Here is a 12,219-nt window from a genome sequence, read left to right on the forward strand (position 1 = left end):
ACAGAAAACATAAAAGAATAGAAAAACACTGGGCTAGTTGTTACAATATTGTATAATCTGCCTTTGGATGAAATGTGACCTCAGGTTGCGCCATGTTCCTTTGTTGATATATCTGTAAAATGCCTGTTCCTGCCCAGCTTCTTTGGGCCAATGATTACAAACTGGGGGCTGAGCAAAGAAATCGCCTTTGTATCTCTGAAACATGCAAGAATTTTTCCCCCAAGTGGTTCTAATGCATGTATTCCACAGACCATTTGCTTTTATAGAGTTCAGGCTTATTTCAAGATCAAATGTGGTAGTACTTTTTTTTTATTTTATTATTATTATACTTTAAGTTTTAAGGTACATGTGCACAAAGTGCAGGTTTGTTACATATGTATGCATGTGCCATGTTGGTGTGCTGCACTCATTAACTCGTCATTTAGCATTAGGTATATCTCCTAATGCTATCCCTCCCCCCTCCCCCGACCCCACAACAGTCCCCGGAGTGTGATGTTCCCCTTCCTGTGTCCATGTGTTCTCATTGTTCAATTCCCACCTACGAGTGAGAACATGTTTGGTTTTTTGTTCTTGCGATAGTTTGCTGAGAGTGATGGTTTCCAGTTTCATCCATGTCCCTACAAAGGACATGAACTCTTCGTTTTTTATGACTGCATAGTATTCCATGGTGTATATGTGCCACATTTTCTTAATCCAGTCTATCGTTGGACATTTGGGTTGGTTCCAAGTCTTTGCTATTGTGAATAGTGCCACAATAAACATACGTGTGCATGTGTCTTTATAGCAGCATGATTTATAGTCCTTTGGGTATATACCCAGTAATGAGATGGCTGGGTCAAATGGTATTTCTATTTCTAGATCCCTGAGGAATCGCCACACTGACTTCCACAATGGTTGAACTAGTTTACAGTCCAAATGTGGTAGTACTTTTAAAAATCAAAAAATTTATATAAACGCATGGTATTTGCCATTATCAGAAATTGTGTATGATTATTTTAAAACATTGAGTTGTGATCCTCTGTGCATTAAAAAATACATTTTCCTTGGTTATTATATATTTGTCCTTAAAAAATATTATATACATATACATATAATTGATTGTAAAGTTGTTTGGGCGTTAAATTTAGCTATCAGACAGGGATAAAATGGAGCAGCCAATCCCCTCCTTAACTCTTTTGTTTCCGTTTAGCTTTCACTAGTAGAAAAGATAATTTATGACATTTTGAGCTGGACTTCTAGATTTCCAACCAAACCCCTATTCTCAAAGTAATGAATGTGGTGGAGTTGACTGCCCTTTCCCTTCATGGCTCCTTCATAGTTTCCTGTTTCCCTCCCTGTCTCTCCCTGCCTTCTTGCGAGTTACCTGGCCCCGTGCAGATACATTCAGCTCTTGAGTATCTGCATTAATGGATAGTAACTGGGACATACATAATCCCAGATGGTGGATAATCCAGAAACCGTTAATACTTGGCTTTGAAATGTATTTAGTAATGTTTTAAATTGTTTTTACCTTTCTAATTATATGTTGCTATTCTAATCATATGTTGCTAATGTTGCCATTAGTTTGCATTCCCTGAGTACATCCTAGTTGCTTGGGGGATTTAACGTGAAGGGGGCACAGAAAAATGCAGAGTAACTGTGGTAAACCAGATTGATGGGATTATTATTGAGTTAAAATTTTATTTTGAGTAATTTTTTCCATTAGTGATTAAGAGTTGTCAGCATGGCATTGAGTCTATGGCCTAGCACAGTACCTGCCACACTGTTGAAGTTTAGGAAATATTTGTTAAATGAAGATTCTCAGTTTTTCATACCAGTCTTATGATCAAATCAGGGCTGGCATGAGCCAGGAAAAGAAGTCAGTGAAGAAAGTGCATCTCCCCCAACCTCAACCTTTCCACCCTCAGGTCAGTGAAAATGAGTATTGCCAAGTCATGGGCATTTTCCCAAGATAGTGCCGATTTACAGGCTGTTTGACCAGCTGAGCCACACAGAATAGCTGCTCACTAGCAGTGCCTTAACACAGTGAGCCTTCAAGAAGGGAAATATGCTATTCTTTTAAAATGCAAGAACGATACTTTGAAATGGGCACAAGGAAGCTGAGAATTCCTTTTAGTAGAATATAACTTTCCATGATAATACAAGCATCCACAATAACATAAACATAAATATAGAGCAGTTCTTAACCTAAGGTCCCTGAATTAGCCTAACTCCTAAAATGGCTTTCACTTGATTAGATATGATATGGGGATGGGTGTGTGTATTTTTCAGAAGAGAGGGCTCATATGCTTGATTACATTCTCAGAGGGGTCTGAACTTTTCTCTACTGATGAATGGAATTTCAGTTTCACTGTTTTATACTTCTCATGAAATGTTTGAAAGTAAGAAACAAAACTCCCATGGCCACTGCCTCACAAACTTGTCTCCATGTAGACTTCAGAATGATCAGGGAAGGTAATTTTGTAAATTTCTCTAACTATAGTTCGTTCCAAGCTGGGGACAGGCATAGGCTGAGAAGCCAAGGGTGTATGTTGAAAGACTGAACATGCAAATGGGCAATGGCAACACTATATGTGACAATAGAACTCTGACCCAGATAAGATGCCCCAGAAGCCAAACTACAACCTTTGCAGAAAAATCAGTCCAGAACAGTTAGGCCTTGGTCAGTCGCTGCTAACTTCCCTATTTTTGCCCTACTTTCTGCTTCCACCACAGGACCAACGTAGAGAAAGCCAAATATGTTCCCCTAATCAATCATATATGGTGCCCCACCTCTAGTTAACCCTCTGCCATGCCTACAGCCTTCAGTGGGGCATACCTGAAGCCTCCCCCCGCCTGCCCCCGACACCGTAAAGCTTTATCTTTCTCCTGGCTACTTTGGATTATCTTCCAAACACAGGTAATGGTAGCTGAACTCTCTTGCTATTACAAACTGTGAATAAATAACCTTTGCTTATTCTCATTTGGGGGTCTTCGTTTATTTCCACTTTGCATTGAGATTTGAGAGTTTCCAGGTGAACTCCATTAACCTGAAATCTCTCTTCCACCACTACATCACAGAGCTGATAGTAATATCACTGGAGAAATGTTTCTTGGAGTTTAGCTCTTTATTTCTCCAGGAATAGCATTTTAAATGCATGTTTTATTTTAGGGATATTTAGACGCACATAGTTGATAGTGTTGAACCTTAGACTTAGAATGGTTCACTGGTAACACAGAATAGAGGAACACAAAATAGATGACCATTCAGCTGCGCTCCCAGTATCATGGGGCTTCTACATGGGGAGTGGGCAAATGCCCTTTTGGGCCTGGCAGTTTTGGTATTATCTCACTTCTGTCACCCTCACATTTGTATCCCTACTTTTTATTGGGTCATGTTTTTATAATAGTGTTTTCCTTGAAAATAAAATATATATAAATTAATACAGATAGAATTCTAAGAGAAATTTGGCTATGGATACTTTGTGTCCCAGTCATGAAATGTGTGCGTGATGGCCATTGGCTGAATGGTTAGACGTGTAGAGTGAGCCAGTTTGAAGATACACACTCAAGAGTAGGCTGAGAAGATGCAGAGAGAAACCAGAACTTCCTATGTGTGGGTCTTATAGTTTGGTTCCCACACCAGCAGCATCAGTATCTCCTGGGAACTAGTTCAAAATACACATTATCTCTGGGTACAGTGGCAGATGCCTGTATTGACCCCACCTGAAAAAATGATCAGGCTCCCATTAAATCTTCTGTATCAGAAAACTTTGGGGATGGGTTCTAGCAATGTGTGTTTTTACCATCCCTCCAGATACCTCTGCTGCATGCAAAAGTTTCAGGCTACTACTGTAATTAGAAGAGCCATCCAATAATTTTTGCTTTTTCTCTCCTCATGGAGTAACATTTTACATGAATGCATGGTAGATTTTAGGAGCCCTGACAGCCTGAAGCCAAAATATTGGCAGGAAACAGGAATCTGTCACCTTGTCCAGTGCTTCTCAAACTTGTACATGCAGATCACCTGAACGTTTTGTTGAAGTGAAGCTCTGACCCAGGAGCACTATACTGGGGGGCTGAAAGATGCATATCTAACAAGCTGCCAGGTGGTGGTGCTGGTCCTAGGATTACACTTTGAATAGCAGGGTCCTAGGAGACCATACACCCAAGCTGAGGAACATCGGAGGCATGGGCATGCAGGGAACTAGAGTTCAGGAAATGAAAGGGGAAGGTTCCTGGAGGTTAGGAGGCTTTTATAAATTCCTGCATAAATCTGATCACTTAGTGCTTAGAATGTATGTTCAGGGATCTCCACAGAGAGATAGGGGAAGCCCAGGGAGAAGACTGATAAGCATCTAGGCATCCTGTGAAAGGTCCAGCCTGTAGGCCCAAGATCAAGATCATCTGTGGTCAAGAAGAGCTAACTTGAGGAAAAAGATTGATATTAATTAAATAAACATTTTTAACCCCCTACTCTATGCCTCATACCAAATAACCCCCAGGATCCTGTGATCTGCTGGAGAAGAGAGAAACCAAAACAATATCCGTAACTTAACTATTTAGCTGAGATTTGTTTATCGGTGCCTTTCTCTGGAAAATGTAACTGGGAGCAGTAACACTAATAGGTGTGAAACCTTCAAACATCAGGCCTGGGCAAAGCAGTGTCCTAAAACCTGAGCTGCAAGACAGCGTCAGGGCACTTTCTGGAACAGAAAAGAAGAGAAAGAAGAGAGGGCCAGTGAAAATTAACCCCGGAGGGTACTTAAAGCTATGGGTTAGAGATAAGAGGTCAAAGGCAATAAGATACCCTGCTGCTGTTTAGGAATGGATTCCTTCTGACTCTCTTAATAGGTACCCATCTGTGGATTTTGGCCATGTCCCTTTGAATAACAGGAATTCTATTTCCAATGTAATTGTTGTTGGTGAGATTGACTGCTTATGGAAGCATAATGACTGTGGTCTTACCTTCATCCCTGAATAGATCCTGATATTTCTCAGCTTAGTGTTACACCTCATGTCAGTTCTTCCAACAGTGTGTATAAATGTATTAGGAGATTTATGCAGAGGAAGTCGAAAAGTGCTATTCACTGTAGTTAAGATCCCATTAGTATTTGAAATGTCTGTGATGGTTTCTTTTTTTTTTTATTTTTTATTTTTTCATTATTATTATTATTATTATTATTATTATTATTATACTTTAGGTTTTATGGTACATGTGCGCAATGTGCAAGTAAGTTACATATGTATACATGTGCCATGCTGGTGCGCTGCACCCACTAACTCGTCATCTAGCATTAGGTATATCTCCCAATGCTATCCCTCCCCCCTCCCCCACCCCACAACAGTCCCTGAAGTGTGATGTTCCCCTTCCTGTGTCCATGTGTTCTCATTGTTCAATTCCCACCTATGAGTGAGAATATGCAGTGTTTGGTTTTTTGTTCTTGTGATAGTTTACTGAGAATGATGATTTCCAATTACATCCATGTCCCTACAAAGGACATGAACTCGTCCTTTTTTATGGCTGCATAGTATTCCATGGTGTATATGTGCCACATTTTCTTAATCCAGTCTATCATTGTTGGACATTTGGGTTGGTTCCAAGTCTTTGCTATTGTGAAGAATGCCACAATAAACATACGTGTACATGTGTCTTTATAGCAGCATGATTTATAATCCTTTGGGTATATACCCAGTAATGGGATGGCTGGGTCGAATGGAATTTCTAGTTCTAGATCCCTGAGGAATCGCCACACTGACTTCCACAAGGGTTGAACTAGTTTACAGTCCCACCAACAGTGTAAAAGTGTTCCTATTTCTCCACATCCTCTCCAGCACCTGTTGTTTCCTGACTTTTTAATGATTGCCATTCTAACTGGTGTGAGATGGTATGTCATTGTGGTTTTGATTTGCATTTCTCTGATGGCCAGTGATGGTGAGCATTTTTTCATGTGTTTTTTGGCTGCATAAATGTCTTCTTTTGAGAAGTGTCTGTTCATGTCCTTTGCCCACTTTTTGATGGGGTTGTTTGTTTTTTTCTTGTAAATTTGTTGGAGTTCATTATAGATTCTGGATATTAGCCCTTTGTCAGATGAGTAGGTTGCGAAAATTTTCTCCCATTTTGTAGGTTGCCTGTTCACTCTGATGGTAGTTTCCTTTGCTGTGCAGAAGCTCTTTAGTTTAATTAGATCCCATTTGTCAGTTTTGGCTTTTGTTGCCATTGCTTTTGGGTCTGTGATGGTTTCAAAAAATAAAGTCACACGTTTTATTTTTTTAAATGAGTTTCAGATTACGGAAGATAGGAGTAATTATTTTTAGCAAATCTCTATATGCAATTTTAGAAAATTTATTTGATCATAATTTCCTTTCCTGAAGGTAAAATGGTAGGGCAAAGCCTATTTACAGACTTTCTAGAAGTAAAAACTGTCTCTGGTATGAATAAAAAACAGTTTTCATGGAGCCTAAAATTCATTTTCCCAACGTGGCCAACAACTGCACATTAATTCTTTGTATATTTAGTTCATACACAGCAGTGGCTTCTAAGTAATTTTCTCAAGGAGATAGCCAGTAGCTTACTTGTGATGGAACCCAAGTAAGTGATAGGGTAGAGAGGTTACTTCTCAGCAGCTTTTATCCCCATAGTCCTCTCTTGTCAGGGCTAAGATTCCAACTGCTCCCTAGTTGGAATGGACAAGAGGATTCTCACAGAGAGTTCATCCTGTTCATACAACTATAGCTGTATTAGACTATTACCATCATGCATTAATTAGCTTTATTGGAATTTCCTGGTAAATTATATATGCTAAAGTTACTCAGTCCTTGAAGTACCATACTTGTAAGCCAAATAGCAGGCATACATCTGAAAGAGGTATGTGTGTATGAGAGAGAGAAGGAGAGAGAAAATGTTCAAGCATCAAAAGCATATCATATTATGGTCATCTTCTGTACCCAACATGTTCACGATCATCTTATATCCCTGGAAAAACATAGATATACAAGGCTCTACTTTCCATTCAGACTATTTTTGCAAAGGCATATTACACTTGCTCTGACAAAACAGCTTCAAACACTTGCCAAGGAGAATAAATTACAGTAGGAATGGGTGGTAATTATTAGGAACTTATTTTTGGAATAAGAAACCTTCCTTAATAAAGGGCTATGTACTGCCCTCTGAAAGGAAGGGAGAATTTTCCCAAAGTCAAAAATACACTTTTAACAGTTCATGTACATATCCTTTGGGGGTTAAATTAGGTTAACATGTATTCCCAAAAAGGCAAATTCAAGCTGGGTTCAATCCATGGATTACAAAGAACACTTAGAAAGCAAATTGGAATTCTTTAGACACAGTAATTCAAAGTTTCTGTTTTTTCTCTTTTTGAAAAAGAGTTTGATGGCTTAAAGGATTCGAATACATCCTCAAGGCATTCAGATACCAAATATTTTTTAAAGACCTAATTGAAATAGTTGATTAGATAAAAAATTTACCAAACAGGTAAGCATCCTTCAATAATGTATTCTGCAGAGCCCTTAGAAGACTAGTAAGTGTGAAATTGGAATAAAATTATTTATTTTGGGCTCCCATTTTTTGTGACTGTTTTCTAAAGAAGTTCAAATTAAATATGAGAATGGCTTGCGACCCTAAGTATAATGAATTCAGTGTTTACTTGCAATTTTAAGACAGTTTTCACAGAGTTGATATAAAGGAAAACTCAGGGTGTATTAATTTCAAAAGAACTGAATACAAAGAAACCCAATATAAGAGCCTAAAGTCAGTCAAAGAAGTACCCAAGCACAGAGATAAACATTTTTGCCTTGCTTTTTCTTGAATACTAATACAGAACTTGGATTCTGTGTTTATCCCGTAACAGGCATAGATTATTTAAAAATTGTTAGCTTTTAAAAATACAAGTGAACAGAAAGCAAAACACAAAATTGATATCATTGAGCAAAAATCTAACATTGCTTTTTTGTGTAAGAATGCTCACCTAGTGGTATCATTTCGTGATCACAGGTTACTCAAGATGCCCTTATAATGTGTGTTAAATTAAATTGAATATAGCATTTCTACATTACTTGTTCTTGTAAGGTTACTATGCCCATATCTCACTAAAGAGCCATTAATGGACAAGAATAGGGAAATGAAGACCTAGGATTTAATTTTGTTTCTCTGTGTATAACCCACTACAGCCAAGTTGGATTAAGGCTATGTTTATTTAAAGCTCAGTCAAATTGGTCCTTTTCATAAACTCATTGGCAAAAATGAATTTCTCTTGGTGTTTCCATGGGTCATTCACCAAGCAATAATACCAACAGTAGTTACTGTTCCCCTGGGAATAGCAGCTTAATTACACAGAAATTTAAAATCGAGAATAGTGGTATAAATGCAAACATAGAGACTTGTCCTGTCTTTGGGTGTTTATTATTAAATTTAATACCTCAGATACTCTTTTCTGTTTCTGCAGATCTTAATTACTAAGTAGATATGGTAAAATATGAATTATTATATTATCACAAGTGATAAAATATATATGGTTATGAGCATGGCAGTCTGCAGGTGTAACATACATAAAGCAAGATTGATAGTATAAAGCAATTAAACTGAAGTTATCTTTAAGGGGAAAAGGTTTAATGCTACCCTTAAGTGTAACTTAAACTCTCACTAAATATTTTTAACTGCAATGAAAGCATGTTAATTGTAGGAGTGACTTCTTTACAAGACCTCATTTCTTAGAGTAAGTTTTTCTTTCCAAGAATATAAAAGCTTACTGAAATAATTTCTATTACTAACTCATTCTGTAAAGAGCTTTTTCCTTGGCTTTTAAGCTCAATGAAGAAAGCCCAAAATAGCACAGGAAATTTGTGTGTTGTGAATGTATATATAAGAACTAAATCCAATTGGGATAAAATGATTAAGTTATTGATAAGGTCATCGTTGGTCCCAAAGCTTTCCATTAGTTATATGCTTCTTCTTAAATATTTTGAGAATTTGGCCTGGATTTTCTTATAGTTATATATAAAATAGAAGAGACGGCATTTTACTTTAATATCCTCTCATGTAAGACTTATTAACAGTCTTTATGTAAAAGAAACATGCTAGGCATCTAATGATAAATTTTTTTCTTATGTGGTTTTGGTATTTTTTTCTGCCTCCTGGATTATTTTTGTGCCACCACTAACAAGATCAATGCCTGTACTTCCAAATTAGCTATCCCCTTCTCAGTAAAGGTGGCTTTACAGTGGGGTGAACAAGACTTCTGTAAATACATAAAGCACTTAGCAAAGTGTATAAAGGTCTTTACAAAGAACTTTCTGGATCTCTCTCTCTCTCTCTCTTTCTCTGTTTCTGTCTTTCACATGCACTCACACACACAGGATTTGGTCCTTGCCCTGGAGTTACATAGCAGTGTACTTGGCAAGGTACTTAAAGAGTGAAGCAATATGAAAGACTTATAAAGCAGCACATTGTAGATAATACATTAAAAAGTGCTAAAGACATGCATTGTGTGTAGTTCTGGAGATATTAAATATGTGAACAATTTGACACAGAAAATAAAGATGTATTTTATTCAGTGTAGATTACTAGATGTTTGCAGTTAACCTTCCTGACTGCTGCAGTGAAGATCGCTGCATATGTGTATCTTCAGAGTCAAGAAGGATGCAAGAGAAGTTTGAGGAATAACTGGGCAGTTTGTTGTAGAAATAATGGGTATAGAAATTGTTTCTAGGAAATGGGCTACTTTGGTTTTTTTGTTGTTGTTCTTAAAGCACTATCTGTGATGAAATCTAAGATGTGATTGCTGATAAGAAAATGGCAAGAATTTGAGCTGTAAGGAAAGAGGGGGAAGATTGTATTCCTAACTGTGGTTGTGTATTAACCTTCATCTACTTTCCTCATTGATGGATTTTTCTTCCAGTTGTGTCAGCCGAATAACTGTAACCACATTCTACATGTTTTAGTTGTTAAGAATGCAAACATTTGTATCAGTTAAAAATCCTTTGAACAAGGGCCCAAAATGGTTTAGTTCATGTACTTTTTTGCTGTACCCATCTCTGGTTCCTCTGGTACTCTTTGCAAGATCAGTTAATTCTTTGTAATTAAGAATAGCAGCCTATTTAATTTAGAGATGTTTTTGTACTTCTTGGAATAGTAGATATTAGCATTTGTAATTTGAAAGAATTAGAAATGTGTGGAGAAGTGTTTTTTTTCCTAAGCCATGTAAACACAGCCATATTAGACAAAAAAAAATTGTGTTAATCACCCCTCGTTTTATTAATAGTAGTGGAGTAAAAATTGAAAATTATAAAAGATAAAAATTATGAAAGACATTGTAACATTTTTTAAAATTGAACATTTAAAACATTTTAAATATTTTAAAATGGAAAATTATAAAAGATACTGTAACATTTTTAAAAAGATAAATATTACTTGGGCATTTAAATGTTTTATACTGAAAATGAGTAATTGATGTAGTTGAAAATATAATCTAATTATTCTATTGATTAATATGAGAATGTGAATAAAAACCTTAAGTGTTCAATCACATGGTTCCTAATAAACTATGATACATATTTGTGAGTATACAGTATTTTTTCACATCTTTGCTTTCTCCTTAAATATATTGCTCTCTGAGGAAAATATTTGAATTTTTTTTGCCTTGCTTTAACCCCACAAATGGTTATATTTGGTTTCAAATTTACATAGAATTAACATCTCTTAACTAATTTTTAAAGGATTTATTCTATACTATTTGATGGTGCTAGAAATTTGGAATCTTTAATTCTTTGCTATTTGCTAGAATCACATAGAATTCTAGCCGAAGTCCTTAGAAAAAGACTTATGTAAGGAAATTGTAGCCATGTCATGTAAAATTAGAGGTAAATGAATAAAAACATCAAACCAAATTTTTTTCTTGTAAGAATTAGATATAAATAGTTTAACATTTATTGAAAGTCTAAAGTGTCACTATTTATTATGTACAATTGTATATAGATGTTGCTTAGTATTCACATTAGCTGCTTATGTTTACTCTGTGGCATAGATACTCATTTTCTAGATAATAGAAGTAAGTTTGAAAAGCACTCCTCGAAAGGTAGCCTTACTGATCAGGTATATCTGTTGCAAAGCTAAAAAAAAAAATAAGTATGACTATATCCTTCATTTAAAATAACTGTCTATGCTTGACCAAAAAAATGGTTATATACTGGCCTTTTCCCACATTTAATTTTAAAATGAATTATTTTAAATAGAAGTGAGATGTGAGAATGCAGTTTTGTAAGTTTCTGTCGGATTTGTCATATAAACATTTGCAGAAGGGCAATTAACAACAACAGAAAATCAGTAGAGATCATGAAATTTTGGAAAATTTTATTTTTAACTTACAACCTTACCTATGAAAGCAACTACCAGACTACTAAACATTCATTTTTTCTTCACCTTTTGGGAATTTGTGCTTTCTGTTAAATATGAAAGATTTTGACTTTTTTCATATATATGTATAATACTTGTGTATATAATAGTATTTAATGATTATGGCCTAGTTATACAATTATAAAATTCATTTGAAAGCTTGAAATTTAGATTTTACTATATTATATTTTTGATATATAATATTTGCTCACTGTGTTCAGTTAATAGTTTTTCACAGTTACTTGAGAAAATGATCACTCTTTATTCTCAAAAGTACTATCTTCTGAACTTTTGTTTTGTTTCTTTCCAGAAGGTGGGTGCGGCTGCTGTTTGGACGAGAGTTCCCCCTGCAGGACCTTCTGGTGGTCTGGGATGCCTTGTTTGCAGATGGCCTCAGCCTGGGTTTAGTAGATTATATCTTCGTAGCCATGTTACTTTACATCCGAGATGCTTGTAAGTATTAATGACCTTTCCTACATTTGACTAGGTACTCCTGATTTTCAAAAATGTTTTGCCTTTTAAATAGACTTTGTGCTTTATTATTTGATTTACATGTACCTCAATTTTTATAGGAGGGTAATATACTGAAATTTTAAAGGAATATACTAAACATCCCTTTTGTTGGTTAACTGTGTACACTTTGGGAGATGTGAGTTATTTTATCCTGAGAGAATTAGAATATTCTTCAGAACCATTTTTCTAAAGACTTTACTCCTGCTTTAATCTCCTTATTACACACAGTTGTGAAATGCATATATAAAGGCAAGTATTTGAGATATGTTTAGAGCTCCACCTTCTGACAGGTAGGGAATATTCAAGGATGTTTATCAGGA

At 36.0% G+C, this 12,219-nt stretch overlaps 1 protein-coding gene across 50 annotated transcripts in view; it reads left to right on the forward strand.

Moving 5' to 3' along the window:
- Positions 1-12,219, forward strand: part of TBC1D5 (TBC1 domain family member 5) — a 599,895-nt gene that overhangs the window by 435,411 nt on the left and 152,265 nt on the right. For 43 of the 50 annotated variants that reach the window (XM_054482838.2, XM_054482837.2, XM_063662139.1 and 40 more), the window contains one exon: positions 11,697-11,839. In XM_054482838.2, the coding sequence (XP_054338813.1) occupies positions 11,697-11,839 (143 nt within the window). The remainder of the gene's footprint in view (positions 1-11,696; positions 11,840-12,219) is intronic. The other 7 variants (XM_063662157.1, XM_063662158.1, XM_063662162.1 and 4 more) reach the window with 1 other exon arrangement.

Source organism: Pongo pygmaeus, chromosome 2 (genome assembly GCF_028885625.2).
Source record: "Pongo pygmaeus isolate AG05252 chromosome 2, NHGRI_mPonPyg2-v2.0_pri, whole genome shotgun sequence".
In the NCBI taxonomy this organism is placed as follows: domain Eukaryota; kingdom Metazoa; phylum Chordata; class Mammalia; order Primates; family Hominidae; genus Pongo; species Pongo pygmaeus.